A 17,605-nucleotide genomic window follows, 5' to 3' on the forward strand; every position below is an offset into this window, starting at 1 on the left:
CCAAAAAAGTTTGAAGACCAACAATTACAAGCATTATTGGATGAAGATGCATGTCAAACTCAAAAACAACCTGCAGGAAGATTAAACGTTGCTCAGCAAACAATTTCCGATCGTTTACAAGCAATGGGAAAGATTTTAAAGGAAGGAAGATGGGTGCCACATCCACTAAACGAAAGACAAATGGAAAACCGAAAAGTCATGAGTAAAATGTTGCTTCAATGGCAAGAAAGACTTTTTTGCATCAAATTGTGACTGGTGATGAAAAGTGGATTTATTCTGAGAATCCCAGAAACACAAAATCATGGGTTGATCCAGGTCCACCATCAACATCGACCGCAAGGCCAAATCGCTTTGGAAAGAAGACAATGCTCTGCTTTTGGTGGGATCAGGAAGGTGTGGTGTATTATGAGCTTCTAAAACCAGGTGAAACCATTAATACTGATCGCTACCGACAATAAATAATCAATTTGAAGCACGCTTTGATCGTAAAATGACCAGATGGGACAGAAGACAAGGCAAAGTAATTTTGCTTCATGATAATGCACCATCACACACTTCAAAACCAGTTAAAAACACATTAAAAGATCTTGCCTGGGAAGTATTACCCCCCCAGCCATATTCACCAGACCTTGCTCCTTCAGATTACCACTTGTTCCGATCGATAGCACACGCACTTTCTGAGCAGCACTTCAAAACATACGAAGAAGGGGAAAATTGGGTCTCTGAATGGTTTGCCTCAAAACAAGAAAAGTTCTATTGGGACGGTGTCCACAAATTACCTGAAAGATGGGGGAAGTGTGTAGCTAGCGATGGACATTACTTCGAATAAAGCACTTTTGATGTTTCTCTTGAAATGATCATGTTTTCTTTGATTACAAAATCTGCATTATTAACCGGTACACCTGGTAAGATCTCATCCTAATAAAGGCATGTGATGTGCCAGACGACTATATTACACTGCTTCCTATAATTAAATAATAAAACACAAAGGGCAATAGTAATAAAGAGGAGAAGTAAGAAAACTGGATAGGTCACAATAGAAATTAACCTTTTAGAAGATTATATCAGTCAGAATCTTAGAGTAATTTTTATATGTGAAAAAGTAAAATGTTTTTCTACTTACTTAAGAATAAGCTTTTCTACAGCACTTTGTCCAATAAAACCAGAGTCTCTTAAATCCAAGGTATACTGATTGAAAATTTTTCCGGAATTGAGTAAATTAAATATTTCTTCACCTGGATGATGATCAGGAATAGCATCAATTGTAATTGAAAATTTCTTTAGAAATTCCCTGAAATTAAAAAAAGTTATTGAATAACAAAGTTATATTGCATTTAAATTTATATTTAAAAGTTGAGTGTAAAGCAAACTTTTCTTAGGATCAATGTAATCCTAGATTAGAAGACTGGCATGAAAACATGTGTTTTGCTCCTCATACTTTTTGCTAGTTATTAGTCCAAAGCCACTAAATGTGTGTGAAAAGAAACAACAAACAGGAGAAAAGACAAATGATATAACTTGGCCTTAACATTTGCCTTTCAAATCCATCACAGATTAGCCACCAAGTGAATAACCATCAATTGTCCATTTATTTTATAAAGATAAAACTTAAAAATGTATAAACTTAACAGGGTATATATTATGAAAAACCAGTATACCTGTGCTCTTCTAAGAGGCCATCCTCATCATCTGTACTGTCTTGATCTCCAATTCTGATTGGGGATTTAATGCCTCGGCCCTGCCTAATATCTTCCTGTAGTTGCTTCTGTAGTTCATCTAGCCTGAGAATTGAAAGAATGTTATAATAAATGGTTTGCCCTAAAAATAAAAACAAACTTTAGTAAAACTCTTATTAAGTACTAGAGGTCCGGTGCATGGATTCGTGCATGGGTGGGGTCCCTTGGCCTGGCCTGTGGGGATCGGGCGAAACTGGCTCTCTGACATCCCCTGAAGGGTCCTGGATTGCGAGAGGGTGGTTCTCGGTGACGCAACCCGGAATTGGGCTCCCTTCTCTCTGGTTCCGGGTGCGTCACCCAAGAACCACAGCTGCTAAGTCACCGCAGCTCAGTAGCTCCTGCACTGAGCTTCTGCACCCTGGTGGTCAGTGCGCATCATAGCTACCAGTTGGAGCGTCTGCCCCCTAGTGGTCATTGCGTGTCACAGCTACTGGCCAGTTGGTCAGTCGCTTAGGCTTTTATATAGATAGATAGATATAGATACTGTTATAAGACAAACTTTGTTTACACTATGGATTAAATCATGTCTCCCAAATAATTCATGATAATACAATACAGTATATATTATTTTCATTAAATACACAAAAAAATCTATTTTAGGTCTTAGACTTTTATCCAGTTACAGTATAGTACTAGAATAGTACTCCATCACATAAAAGACTTGAATGTTACTTTATAGCTAGGACTTCAAGAATGATGTCCAAATCATTTAGAGAAAGGGGAAGGAAAAAATGGCAAAGAATAATTCAATGTTTAATCTCTAATGCTCATTTGACTTCCAGTAGACCAACAACCTAATATTGTTAACTAGGTTTTCTAGCAGCAGTAGTCATTATTGCATCATCATCATTACCATCATCAACATCATCATATCACCTAACTCTTACCAAGTACTTGCTATGTGACAGGCACTATACTAACTTTATGTATTGACTTTTTTTAACCCTCACAACAACCCCATGTGGTAATTCATGATTACCCATTTTATACATGAGGAAACGGCCTTACAAAAGCTAACTTACTCAAGCTGACAATGTGAGGAGCTGGAATTCAAAGTCAGAGTCTAGCATTTAAGTCCTTCCTTGCTTATATTACTCACCAAGATTATTTTAACGAGGTCCTTATTCCCAGCTCCAGCCCCATAGTAGATGAGTGTAATATAACAATAAATGACCAGTAAATGTACTACTCTATTACTGCAGGAAACAGTCAATCATCAGATCAAACTAGCATCTCTGCCTTTGGTATGAGCAATGTTCAATTTATATAAGCAACATCAGATTTGACATCGCAAGTAACATGAATTCATGAAACATTTAAATAAGTTTATAATAAAAACAATTCCTCCAATTATATTCAGAAAGGGGAACACTTCTTTTTTTTTTTTTATTGATTTTTTTACAGAGAGGAAGGGAGAGGGATAGAGAGTTAGACACATCAACGAGAGAGAAACATCGATCAGCTGCCTCCTGCACACCCCTCACTGGGTATGTGCCTGCAACCAAGGTACATGCCCTTGACCGGAATCGAACCTGGGACCCTTGAGTCTGCAGGCCGATGCTCTATCCACCGAGCCAAACCGATCAGGGCAAGGGGAACACTTCTGACGTAGTATCTGCAATTCCTATATCTAGATATTTAGTTATCAGGTTTGAGACACATATATAACATCTTAAAGCCAGTTGAGCTTTTAGTGAAGTTCTCTGAGCTCATTTCAAGGATATACTTTGAACTAATAAGGAATATATTTACCTCCTCTCATTAGCAAAAGTAGTTTGCAATTAGTCACATAAATTTCACTGGGGTTATTATGACTCTCAAACTTTTTTATTTCTTTGTGTGTGCATGTAGAAGGTGTCAGTCAAAACTAAACTTCTTCCTCACAAGAGTAGCTTGGTGTATAAATAACAGGTCTGGTGTCAAAACCTGGACTAGGCAGGCATAAACATTAAAAATTTTTTTACCTATGCAAACAACAAAAACAAACAATCCGATTAAAAAATAAGTAAAGGATCTTAACAGACATTTCTCCAAAGAAGCTACAAAAATGCCAATAAAGACATGAAAAGATGCTCAACCTCATTAGCAAAATGCAAATCAAAACCATGAGATAACCACTTCATACTCCTTTGGTTGGTTATTATAAAAAGAAAACCACAAACAGAAAATACCAAGGCTTGGTAAGGATACACAGAAACTGGAACCCTTGTGCATTGCTGGTGGAAATATAAAATGGTATAGCCACTATGTAAAACAGTATGGCAATTCCTCAAAAAATTATGCATAGAATTACCATATGATCCAGCAATTGCACTTCTAGGTAAATAACCCAAACTGAAAGCGGGTACTTGAAGAGACATTTGTATATCCATGTTCATAGCAGTAATATTTACAAGTCAAAAAACAAGAAGCGACCCCAGTGCCCACTGATGAACAAAATATGGTATCTATATACAATAGATTCAGCCTTACAAAGGAAGGACATTTTGACACATGCTACATGAATAAACCCTGAAGATATGCTAAAGGAAATAAGCCAGTCATGAAAGGACGAATGCTTATAATCCTATTTATATGAGGTATATAGAATAGTCAATTTCATAGAGACAGAAAGTAGAATAGTTACACCAGGGAATGGGAGTTATTGGTTAATGGATATGGGATTTCAATTAGGGATATGAAAAAAAAAAAAGTTCTAGGGCTAGATGGTGGTGATGATTACACAACAATATAAATGTACTTAATGAACTGTACATTTTAAAGTGATTGAAACAGTAAATTTTATGATATATATATGTAATCATAATAAAAAACCCACAAAAATTCTAATGCTTTAAAAAAAAGTTTTTATTTATTTCAGAGAGAGGAAGGAGGGAGAGATAGAAACACCGATTGGCTGTCTCCTGCACACCCCCTCCTGGGGATCGAACGCAAAACCTGGGCAAGTGCCCTGAGCAGGAATAGAACCGGCAATCTCCTGGTGCATGGGCTGACACTCAACCAATTGAGCTACACCAGCTGGGCTCTACTAATGCTTTTGATCAAGAATTTCAGCTATCAGTTAGGTACTAGTTGTGGTAAGCAGAAAGAAATTTATGTTAATGGAGTATACCATAAAAAGCTGGAGCCTCTGATCCACACTATAAACAAGAATACCTTATTTCTGAAACAGTCAGCATGTTAAATTTAGCAAGGTAGTCATGATGCTAACTAACCTTTGTGTGTCTTCCATTTCCTTCACTAGACGCTCTAGAGTATTTGTATAAGTTCCACTATGAACATGTTCCTAAAACAAGAAGAAATTTTAGGAATACTTTATAACATATCTTAGTAGAAGAATTGGGATGTTTTAAGTTATTCAGAGTACTAAAGAATATTCTCTCTTTCAATAACCTGGGCCAGGAGAATACCTTTCTTAAAAGAGAATTTTCATCATCATGCTTTAAATCTAGTATTTTGTACTATAGGCAATTTGATTTTGCCATCTACTAGGAAAGGCACTACTTATAAAAAACTCTGCTAGCCTTAGGAACTGACTGCCAAACACCCAAAGGCTCCATGGCTACCCTATCTTTATTTTTAAATCCTATTTTAGTGGAATCAAACTAATTTTTAGGGAGTCCCTTGAGTCTGGTAGGTAAGAAAACTAATATTTAGGTGTTACCATGAACATTAACACCTTCCCCACCAAATTTTACAGACATATTAGAATTTAATTCAGCTTATTCCCAAGATAGAATGAAGCACTTTATAAATAAAATTGCACACCACAATTAACAACATTCTACACTCTACCTTCATTTACAGCAGTGGTCTCCAAAGCAGGGGGTGTGCAAGGTGATCCATTGGGGTGCAGGAAGAAAATAATAGAACTTCTATTTACATGGAACTTCTATAGAAACTCCAGTAGAACTTAGTCTATAGTAACTTCTACATAAAGTCTATAGGAAAATACCTTTTTCTTCTTCCTTTAAATTTTTTTGCATATTCGTTAGAAAATACATAGTATAGTGATACATGTATTAACCTATAAGTATACATATACATTGGGGTGCATGCTCTAAAATTGTTTTACTAATAGAAGTGTGTGTGATCAAATAAGTTTGGAGACCACTGATTTACAGTAATAAAACTAAAGATATGGGAAACCCATTAACCAAACAAAAACTATCAGTTTCAGACCAATTATGACTCATAACAAATACTGGCTTTTAAAATAAGTTCTAACATTCTATCCCTCTTTCATAATCAATTCATCTTTCCCTCTTCAAGTAAAGATAAATGTTATAGAACTACTTACTGTATAGTCTGATGACTGAGATCCAAGCCCCTTGGAAAGAGCAGGAGGCTTTCCTGTAGATGTAGGAGTCTGATTGAAGTTCAAAGCCATTATTTCTTCCAGGGATTTTAATGTTTCCTCTTCCTCGTCACTGTCTAGGTTGTAACCTAAACTTTCTTCATCACTATCAAAACCACCCCTTAGTTTTCTTTTCAGTGCATTGCTACCTGCATTAGAATTTCCTGAACTCTCTTTATCTGAAGGGGCTTTATCTGAAGGTGCTGGGATACATGGCACAACTTCCAAAGCAGCCGGGGGAGACTTTGTAGGAGTGCCATATTCTGAATGCAAAGATCCCCCTGAAATTTTCCCTGAAGATACATTAGAATCAGCCTTATTAGTCTTTGCTTTGTGTTCCTTGTGTTTGGAGGGCTCTGTAGAATGCCCAGAACATTCTTTAGATGAAGAACGTTCTTTATCTTTTTTAGAATTTAATGGTACCCGAGAGGAACCAGCACTCGGATCATGGGAAAGTAAAGGTAAAAGTTTTGTCTCCTTTGATGCCACGGAGCTAGCAGTTTTATTTTTCTGAAGGTTGCTAGCTTTTTTAACTGTAGACTTTTCCTGAGGTAAAGATAAGTGGGGTTTCTGCATCTTAGTCTCTTTGGTACTTGCCACACGGACTTGGTCACTATTCCTGGAAGAATGGTGGCCAGAGTTTGAAGGTGCCAAGCCTGCAGTGGAGCGGTCAGCTTCTTCATTCGGTTCCTTGGCTATATCTTCCAAGCGCAATACATCACCAGGTGTCTTCAGTGCAATGTGTTTTATAAATTTCTCTTTCTTATGTGGTCCATCAGGACGCTTCTCAAGGAAGGACTCTTTTGCTTTTGGCATTATAGATTCTCTTGTGCTTTTCAGATCTGAGTCCACAGAGTTCCTTTTTCTTTTGTCAGGGAATTTATTCTGCTTAGAGCCTGCTAAAATTTAATTTTTGCCAGATTAGTGAAAACATATTTTTCTATCTTGGTAAAGTTTACTCAATGTTTAGAACAACCTGCCAAATGTTTACATTCTAAAAGTTTAGGCTGAGATTATTTACCACATATGGAATGAAGAAAAAGAGTTAATACTATCATTTACTTTTTAACTGATAAACACTGGTGAGTTCAAGAAAAATAAAGCTAATGACAAATGCTTATTTTCATTCCAAAACTATTAAAAGTTTACTGCCTAAATAGGATTAAAGGTGTGACTCTCCAAAACATAAAAAACTGTGTATTTGTATCAAGGAAAGGGTTACAAAGGCACTTTCCCTCAAAGTGCATACACCCTTTTATTAGACCAAGGACTACCTGGTTCCAGAAATGTAACACTTCTATATCTAAATTTATATGACCTTAAAAACACACATATGGTAACTAGTTGAAGGCAGACATATTTTAAGTTCTCAATTTAAAAAATTTGTCTTTCTCCCTAGTACTTGTTTATCCTTTCCCATGTGTCGCTCTAGTCTTTAGCTATGTTATGGGTTGAACCGTGGCTCCCAAAATGATATGTGGAAGTCCTAACTCCCAGAACCTCAGAATGTGACCTTTTACAGGGGGTAATCAAATTCCAATGTCATTAGGGTGGGTCCTAATCCAATATGACTGGTGTCCATATAAAAAGGGAAATTTGGACATGAAGACATACATGCAGAGGAAAGATGACATAAAGATAGACAGGGAGAAGATGCTGTGATTGGAGTGACGCATCTATAAGTCAAGGAATGCCAAAGATTGTAGGCAAACACCAGAAGCTAGAAGAGGCAAGAAAGGATCCTCCCTTAGAGTTGTTAGAGAGACCATGGCCTACTGATATCCTTAACTTTCGATTTCTAGCTTCTAGAATCATAACATAATAAATTTCTGTTTTAAGCCACCTATGCTTTGGTATTTATGGCAGCCCTAGACAACTAATATAAGCTGTGTTAGCAGTTCCATCCAGAAGCAATTTAATAGCCACATATATTAGAGTTAACCAGTTTTAAAACATTTCTTATTGCTTAAAAATGTGGTTTCATTAATTAACTCTTAAAATTCATCATTCATAGCCTAGCCACTATGGCTCAGTGGAGAGAGTGTTGGCCCAGAGACTGAAGTGTCCCTGGTTCAATTCTTGTCAAGGGCACGTACCTAGGTTGCAAGCTCAATCCTCGGCCTGGTTGGGGAGCATGTGGGAGACAACCAATCAATGTTTCCCTCTGTCTCTCCTCCCCTCTCTAAAAACAAATGGACAAATATTCTCCAGTGAAGATTAACAACAAAAAATTATCATTTATTAAAAATTCACTACTTATATAATCAGTATTCTCAAAAATCAAATTTCCCTAAATCAAGTTTCTTTCTGCACATGGATAGATCCTCCATGTCCCCAAATCCTCAACAAATTAGAAAGAAAAAAAATAAAATAAAAACCTTGAGTTAAGCAATTATTTGTATATCTTGATCAATATGTAATCTGGAAAATTCATCTTATAAAAATAAAAAAATCAATTAAATACATGCTTCATTTTTCTACAGATATCTCTTATTACCTGAAGAAATCATTCATGTCCACTCAGTTTTCTGGGGTTAAATGTCCTAAAAAAATGATAGGGGTCCCTTATAGTGCAGGATAAGAAATCAAATAACTAAGAAAAAGGGAACACTTAGGACAGATGTATATTGATTATCTTAAGTTTGAAGGTTATAAGAAAGCTAGCTACAGATCTGTCAGTTTGAGTTTTGTTCCATTTTCCTAGAGAAGTCAAATATTTATTATAGTTAGTAATGAGAAGAAATTCCTGCTTTGTTCAGGAACTGAAAACTTATCCAGAAGAGAAAAAGTATTTGTGGACAAAGTGTAGGAAAAATTAGCTTACTTAGAGCTTTAACATCTAGAATTAGAGGAGGGTGAACTGGTACTATGGGTAGGCTCCCTTTTTGCAAGCTCACTAGGGCAATGGATTAACTGCAAAATGTTCATGATTCTTTTGTTTGAAATAAAAATAACTTTTTATTGATTTCAGAGAGGAAGGGAGAGGGAGAGAGATATGGAAACATCCATGATGAGAGGTAATCACTGATTGGTTGCCTCCTACACGCCCTGAGGATTGAGCCCACAACCAGGGCATGTGCCCTGAGTATTGAACCATGACGTCCTGGTTCATAGGTCGACACTCTACCACTGAGCCACGCCAGTCGGGTTCATGGTTCTTTATGCACTCCTTGTGTAATCTTCAGATTGAATGTTTTACAATATTTCAAATATGTATCTATAATAATAAAAGCGTAATATGCTAATTAGACTGGACAGCCAAACGACCTTCCAGACATCCTTCCAGATGTCCTTCCGGACAAAGCCGGGGCTGTGAGGGCCAAGGCAAGCTGCTGCGGCTGCAAAGGCTGAGCCCCTTTGCACAAATTTCATGCATTGGGCCTCTAGTTAGTATATAAAATACTCAGATAAGACAGTGATTGAGTCTGTAAAGTAAAAAATCCAAATGCTCAATAAGGAATTAGATATTAATAAACTATGGAATAAACTATTGATGGATTAAGCTGGACCTTAGAACTTTCAGCCAAAGGATGGGGCTCTGGAAGACCAAAGAGCCAAATGCCTACGCTGCCAACATTTCTGAAACCCTCAACTTGTGTGTGATTATGCATAGCATCATCACAACTGTGTAACAGTAGTAATATGAACAAGACATAAGTTTAAATTATTAATCTCTATTCAGATAAAGATAAGCACTCTTCATGCTATTTAGAGTCCTAATATCCTTTATATCCGGTTGACAGTCAACTGAAGTATAAATGTATATTTATTAAGAGTACAATACCACAATTGTGAGGATTATGAAAAACATTCAAACATATTAGAAATAAAAATATAAGTGAAGGCAACATCTTAAGTCTGCCTCTGAAAATAGGCAGTGTTAAAAAACTTCAGTATGTGGTATTATATAAATAAAACTACAGTCACCACTGAGGAAATCTATAAATCTGTGAAGATAATTCTTATCTTAGTCATTATCGGAGGGGGGGAAAAAGCTGAATAGCTTGGTGGCATAAACATCACTAGCAGCCTCTTACACTGGAAGAGCTAGCCTAAAAATATTTTGTTCTTCCATTTACCTCGGTGCAAAGAGATCATTTATTTATTATTACAAACACTGAGTGCAGGAGCAATCCCATACCTGAGAAATTATTGTTCTTGTACTATTAATGTCAAAATTGACTAAAATTAAATCACCAAAATCAACATTATAAAATTTAAATAAATTTTAAAAATTCTATGAAACTTCAATCTTATTACTGATGCTAGAAGCTCTTTAATAATGGTAAAGTATGATTTTAGCCTTGGCTGAAGATTCATTTTAACACTTGAGGTCACCTGGTCCAAATGCAATGCACCTCTAGAATATATAAAAAAGTTTTACACAAAACTGAAGAATGATAAGTCAGAACTGTCTCTATACCTCCATTTTTTAGTTTCTAAAAGTAACCATCTTATACAGATATGAGGTTCAAACAAATTAAAAGGATATAGAACAGAGTATGGCACATAGTAAGTGCTCAATAAATGTTTGCTAGTATCATGAGTGTGGAACTTTGTAAAGTCTATTTTTCAAAGTTTACAGTCATATCAAATTATTAACAGTTGTTATTTCTGGGGGCCTTTCATTTTTTGTGCTATGAATTTCTGCAGTTTAAATTTTATACTGTTCTATTGTCTAGTTAAAAAAGAGAAAGATATTTTAAGAATGACTGAATTAATAGCAGCTGTTTGCTATTATGTATTTTGTCAACCAATAGATATTAAAAGTACAAACTAGTATCATGTAGGCGCCCTTGAAATTTGATACTGAAAAGGGATCTTTGTATTTGAAATACAGGATACACTATTGTGGTTCATGATAACAGTTTCAACCTTATACAAAGCATCTTTAATACACCAAGACTTCAGATAGTCCACAATTCCAGAAATATAAGATTATGCTTCTTAATTGTAGCCAAGGATTCAGAAGAACAATGAATACCAATGTGAGAAACACAGGAACAATTGAAGAATGTGAAGAGTCAAGACAAATCACTGGTTACTTATACTAAATTCTAGGACTATTCCTTTTTTTAAAAAATATTTTTATTGATTTTTTACAGAGAGGAAGAGAGAGGGATAGAGAGCTAGAAACACCAATGAGAGAGAAACATTGCTCAGCTGCCCCCTGCACACTCCCCACTGGGGATGTGCCCAAAACCAAGGCACATGCCCTTGACCAGAATCGAACCTGGGACCCCTGAGTCCGCAGGCCAACGCTCTACCACTGAGCCAAACCGGTTAGGGCAAGGACTATTCCTTTTGAATATAATAATACTAAACCCTAAACTAATGCGACACTCAATTCACCTCTAGGAGGAAACTGCATACTTAAACAAATTTGCTTTAAGAAACAGTGCCATTAAAATGCAAATTTATTTTAAAATTCATAAATTTAATTTTGATTTTACCTGAAGCAGAGTCCCATGAATCAGAAGACGATCTTTTTCTTGAGAGATGTCCATTTTCCTGTTAGCAAAATGAGATAAAATTCATTAAGAGTTGGGGGAAGAATGTGAATTTTTCTTCATACATTTGAACAAAGATTTCTAGACTGAATAAAGCAAAAAGGTGTATTTGAAGGTTAAATTCAAGCTTCTATAATAAAATATTTTAAATTCTTAAGTTTTATCACAAAAATAAAGGGCATTTGTATCATAAAAATATAAAAAATGCCATAAAATAAGGTCAGTTTTTATAACACAAATTTAGAAATTTACATTCATAGCTCAGGATTAAAATTTTATTAGAGCAGTGTACTATTATTCTGATAAACAGTAGGCTTACTATTTGCCAATCAAATGGATACAATTCACTTTTCAATATTTCTGTTTAAGAACTGATACAACACCAAACACTGAAATCTTATAAAAATGGACCAAATGTTACTAATCTCTATTGATAATTAGCAAATCTCACCGGTAAAGGCACCAAGCTCCTTGCAAACCCTAGAGTTTATAAATATATTTTCTTGCAGCAATCTCCATTCACTCCCAGAACTTCACAGTTTGGTTTATTTTTGGTCTATCTGGTGTACAAATTTCATAGCAACTTTTCATCATTGCACTTACTGTTACCTAATCTTCCTGTATTTGCTCTGTATGTAGAGAAGCTCTCTGAAAAAATGTATTTAACAACTTGACTTTCCAGGGATGAGGCTCATCTTTTGTGCTGATCTAAGTTTGGTCTAGTCTCAAAAGATAAATCTGATGAGGTTAAGATGTGAAGGGGGATGGATGGAGGTGGAAGAGGGCATAGAGGGGATAAATGGTGATGGAAAAAAAACTAAATTAAATGAAAATTTAAAAAAATGTATTTGGATAATTTTGTAAGCTAAGACTCCTACTCAATTACTTAAGATTTAGATATAGGCCGAAACCAGTTTGGCTCAGTGGACTGAAAGGTCCCAGGTTCGATTCCGGTCAAGGGCATGTACCTGGGTTGCGGGCACATCCCCAGTCGGGGATGTGCAGGAGGCGGCTGATCGATGTTTCTCTCTCATCGATGTTTCTGACTATCTCTCTCCCTTCCGCTCTGTGGAAAATCAATAAAATATATTTTAAAAAAAGATTTATATATAGTATAAACCAGTGATTCTCAAACTTTAAAGTGCATCAAAATCATCTAGAAGGCTTGTTAATGGCCGATTGCTGAATTCTACCTCCACAGTTTCTGGTTCAGTGGGTCTGAAGTGGGGCCTGAGATTTGTATTTCTAACAACTTAAAAAATTAAGGGCAGGAAATATTATTTTCCTGAGTTTGATCAACTGTGGACAAAACCTAATGAAATCAGCTTCTACTACACAATCTGTGTTATCAGTATTTCTTTAATAAGAGATACCAATATGATGTTAACAATTTTAAAATATTTTTAGATTTAGTATCTAAATATGATAAAGCAGTAGCTAAGCTAATTCAGTAATTATTTTACATACCAGGTTTGAGAGATTAGTCTTTCCAGGTCTGACATCATTCTGTTTACTTTGTTCCTGCCTTGGTTGGTAATTTCTTTCTATACTTGAGGATTTTAAGGAAAGGCTGTTTGCTTCTGAGAAAGAATTTTCTGAGTTGATTCTCTGTTCCATTTGCTCCCTTCTTAACTTCTTTAGTTCTCTTTCTTTGCAGTAAGAAGCTAGTGACAACTGGAACTTAGCTCCGAGTGGGCTTTCTCCTGGATGATGCCTGGATAGGCTGCTTCTGCTGCTAAGACTTCTGGAGGTGTTCTTGAAGATGTCAGTTTCTGTCACTGTGGCCTGCTTTTTGGAATCTGCATTGGTCTTGCCTCGATCTCTATCATTCTTCTCCCTGCTATTTTCATGAGTGTACAGTGACTTCCTTCTCTCTGGAGATCGGTGTTTTTTCTTTAGTGTCTTCATCTCTTTAGACAAGTGACATGAAGGAGGAATATAGACAGTCTTTGTAAGTGTCTTTGGACATTTGGTGGTTAGTGACACACAAGGCCGACATGACTCATGATCTTTAGGGTGCTCTTTAACACCTTTCATTAAAGCCTCTAAAATAGAGCTCTTTTCTGATGACAGCTTTTTGGGTTTAGATATTTTTGGCGAGGATAGTTTCCTTTCAAACTGCTCTGTCCCAGGGATGGATAAGCCACTTTCTCCATATTTGATGTTTGATTTTTGTGGAGAATCCAACATATGTCTGTCTAAATAGCCAATTAAAACACACAAATCGCATGTTATTAAAAATATACAAACTATTTTGTATAAATATTTAAAGTATGAATAATATTAATCCCCCCCAAAATTCAAATTGCTTATTCAGATAACAATATACATTTTATGGGGGGTAGGATTAAGACACAATTTAATTGTTAACAGCCTTACTTTCATAAGCCTTCCTTTTGCTACATCATGTAAGCTCCTTATGGCTCTATGAAATAAGTTACTGTATTAGAGAGTCAAAACAGAATGTATTATGAAAATTGACTAGAAGTTTTAAAACATAGAAGCAAAAAGTTCATTCATGATGCTTAGAATTGTTTATCTTTGTAAAAAACTGCATTTTCATTTTCAATTTTTAAAACTGTTTAATCAAATTAATGAGTTTAGAGCTGATTTAAGAACTGAATCCATTTCCCTCTCCAAAAAAATCCCACAAAAAATGCATTAGTAGTATACATACCTGGTTTTGAAGTTGGTTTGAAGAAATCTATAATTGACTGCTTCCTGAAAATAAAAGCATAACTAATATGGAATCACATAAGCAAATACTGAAACCTCAATAATTCAGAATAAGTAAAGAACACTAGATTTATAGACTATAGGCTGGATTTCACTATCTAGTTTAATCAAAATCTGACAATGGCAATAATGCTTTGCTGATTATAAACAATTGGAAATATAATTCACCACTTCCTGTAGGAATAAATTTATAAGTACAACTGAGGTTTATATAATCTATAGTACTAAAATGAGAAGATTGGAGTGCAGATCCAGAGAACTGGTAGAGTGCTTCCTAGGGCTCAAAAAGCTCACTACTACATAAAGTAAAAGATACTGAGGGGATCTGATCCTATTCTTTGATTAACTTCAGTAATTTGATACAAAATAACGCTTAATCCGTGTTTGCTAAATGAATAATGGAGATTGTAAAAACTGACTAAAACCTGAAGAGACTCATCACAAGAGTAGATGGTAGACTGGGTTGATTTGGCTGGTCTGAGGATGCAGCTTAAGAGTGTGCTGACAAAAGACAAAGGATCAAGTATTTACCTTATACTACTCTCTTGTACACTACAGTAAGATGCTAATCTAAGTAACAGCAGAAATTAGAATGAGTTCACAACTACATAGCATCTCAAAAACCTTAATTTATTTAAGAGTTCTTTTTTTTTTTTAAATGTATTTTTATTGATTTCAGAGAGGAAGGGAGAGATAGAAACATCAATGATAAGAGAGAATCATTGATTGGCTGCCTCCTACACGGCCCCTATTGGGGATTGAGCCTGCAACCCTGGGCATGTGCCCTTGACTGGAATTGAACCCAGGACCCTTCAGTCCGCAGGCCAATACTCCATCCACTGAGCCAAACCAGCCAGGGCTATCTAAGAGTTCTTAAGTTATTTACAAAAATAACACATTACCTGGGGGGAAATAAAACAAAGAGAAAAGTTAACAAGAATAACAAAACCCAAATTGTTTTCATTTTTTAAAAAAAATTTCTGCACCCTACAGTGGACACAGAGTGGAACAGGACCATTTTATCAGAATTCGTATTCTGATTTGTTCATGTCTTTAGAGTTATTTGTCAGCTGCATAAAGAAGGATGTTATATCTAGAACAAAAAAATCAATCTTCTGGCAAATATGGCTAAAATATAATTATTTTATTGAAAGAGAATAAGCAAGTCTATGAGTTTCCCTAAACATTTGTCCACTAGGAGGTTGGAATGCTCAGAGAAAACGAACAATCCAAGTCCCTTGATGGTTAAGCTTCTTCTTCATCTTACATACTTTACTGATCACATTAAAAGAGCAATGTCCACCTTTAATGGTTTATTGAGAGCCTCCAATGTTTGTTTGAGATACTGGCAGGAAAGTTAATAAGTTATGAAATGAATGAGTAATGGAAGGAAGAATCTATGCATTTGTTTTCATACAATAAATGAGACATGTCACTACATGAGAGTCAAGAAACAAATGCTGGAGGTTCTGTAAAGGGAAGAAGGATGATACCTTCAGTTATTGGTTGAGAAAAGAGAGATGGGACAGAATTAAGAAGCAGTTAATTCAAAACAAGACAATACTAAATGTTTTTACATTCATTACTAAAAGTAACACTATATCTCTTTCCTAAAATATTAGATCCCTGGCTCTTTTTTGATTATTATACTAGAGAGGAAAATGGTTTTGTTAAACATGCAAGGTATTCGCAAAATAACTATGAACGTTAACTTTCAAGGAATGTTTCCTTAAGTTCACATGCACAGAAATGTCTATTATTTATAACTAGTTAAAAATTTTATAACAGCTCACAAACCCTTATCTGAAACTTTTGGGGCCAAATGTATTTTAGAATTCTGGATTTTAGAAAGGCAGGTAACTTCGATGCAGTATGTAAAGCCCCTAGTGGGGTCTGATATTGCACCCTGTAGCAGCAACCACATTAATATTTTTCCAGCAAAACTCATGAATACTTACACTTCATGGGATAAAGGCCATACAGCCTTCCATTAGTTCTAATCAGGTTTGGCTTCCGAGTAAGATGTGGTGCCAAACTCACTGAAAACTTTTGGTTTTCCTAGCTTCCTGACCTTCAGAATTAAGATAAGGGACTGTGGACCTGTTCTACAATAGCAGAAGATACATTTACTGTTAAACTTACGTTACAAGCTCTTAAACTTAAAATAAAAAAGACAGTACCAAGTGTGCAGAGAATTTAAACATGTTTTATTGTCAGAGGATGTCATTTGAAGAAATTCCCCATCTTTTTACATAGCTCCCACAAAATCTTTACATAAAAAAACTGGCCTCTTGGATTGGAGAAAACATCACATTCCAAATGTGCATGTTCTTTTACGTATGAATTATCGTTTATACTGAACTCAAAAGTGATCTGTGGATTTCCCTCATCACACCTTACGTAATTTCTCACCTACAACACAGAAAAAACGGCTTATACTATTAAACCACTAGGATCAGTACAACTGGCAAAGTACAGAAAACCACCTCGATGTGCATTAACCGGTCAGGGCCCCGGGTCCAGCTATCATACAGGACGAAAATCACGTTCTGAGGCGGGATCTCCGTAGCCATCCCGGCTGCGGTCACTAGACCGAGGACAGCGTCCCAACTACAGAAAAGGAAACTCGAACTCCCAGAAGCCGCCGCGCGGAGGCGGGGCGGAGGTTTGCCAGGCCCCAAAACGCTGAGGCCTGAGCTCGCGGGGGATGGCGGGAACTAGAAGAGCAGCCGTCCGCAATCCTCCCTCATACCCTTGCCCCCGCGACCCGGCCCCTTCTCAAGCCCTCTGCACTGTACCTGTCCCCAGGACTCTCTGTTCTCTTTCCCGCTGCAGCAGGAGCGGTACTACCGGGTCTCAGATGGCAGCGCGGGGGCGACGACCCCGGGGCTGGGGATGAGGGGAAACCTGGCCTAGCGAGCATGCAGCGCCTTGTCATGTCGGCGCCGCTGGCGACGGCGGCATGAGCTGTGGCTGGAGAAGTTGGGTGCGTGGTTGCCGTCTTGCTGCTGGGACTCGGGGAGGCTGTCGGAACAGAGGTGGGCGGCACCCCCTGCTCTCTTCATGGCGGTTCTCTCTCTTCGGAAGTGACTCTTGTGTGAGCGGGAAGGAACCAGAGGACTATCAGGGGGCGGGTCTTACTTGAAGAGTCGGGCTCTGATTGGCTGATACGGCGGTCATTCCCGTAGTGGCGCAATAGAAAGCCGCAGCCTCTCAGGAGAAGGCGGGGTTTCGGGAAGGGGAGGGGAGAAGGAAAACTGCCCCCC

At 36.9% G+C, this 17,605-nt stretch overlaps 1 protein-coding gene across 3 annotated transcripts in view; it reads right to left on the minus strand.

Annotated features, from left to right (window-relative positions):
• The window catches only part of SLF2 (SMC5-SMC6 complex localization factor 2), a 42,896-nt gene extending 25,445 nt beyond the window's left edge, over positions 1-17,451 (minus strand). The window contains exons 1-8 of one of the 3 annotated variants that reach the window (XM_015559343.1): positions 17,138-17,451; positions 14,281-14,324; positions 13,071-13,513; positions 11,547-11,604; positions 6,037-6,992; positions 4,952-5,022; positions 1,659-1,781; positions 1,124-1,291 (exon numbers count right to left, since the gene is read on the minus strand). In XM_015559343.1, the coding sequence (XP_015414829.1) occupies positions 1,124-1,291; positions 1,659-1,781; positions 4,952-5,022; positions 6,037-6,992; positions 11,547-11,604; positions 13,071-13,513; positions 14,281-14,324; positions 17,138-17,277 (2,003 nt within the window). In that variant the 5' untranslated portion in view covers positions 17,278-17,451. Of the gene's footprint in view, positions 1-1,123; positions 1,292-1,658; positions 1,782-4,951; positions 5,023-6,036; positions 6,993-11,546; positions 11,605-13,070; positions 13,802-14,280; positions 14,325-17,137 lie in introns of all 3 variants that reach the window. The other 2 variants (XM_006756548.2, XM_006756547.2) reach the window with 2 other exon arrangements.
• Positions 17,452-17,605: the final 154 nt, after the last annotated feature.

This window comes from Myotis davidii, unplaced genomic scaffold (assembly GCF_000327345.1).
Source record: "Myotis davidii unplaced genomic scaffold, ASM32734v1 scaffold332, whole genome shotgun sequence".
NCBI classification, from domain to species: domain Eukaryota; kingdom Metazoa; phylum Chordata; class Mammalia; order Chiroptera; family Vespertilionidae; genus Myotis; species Myotis davidii.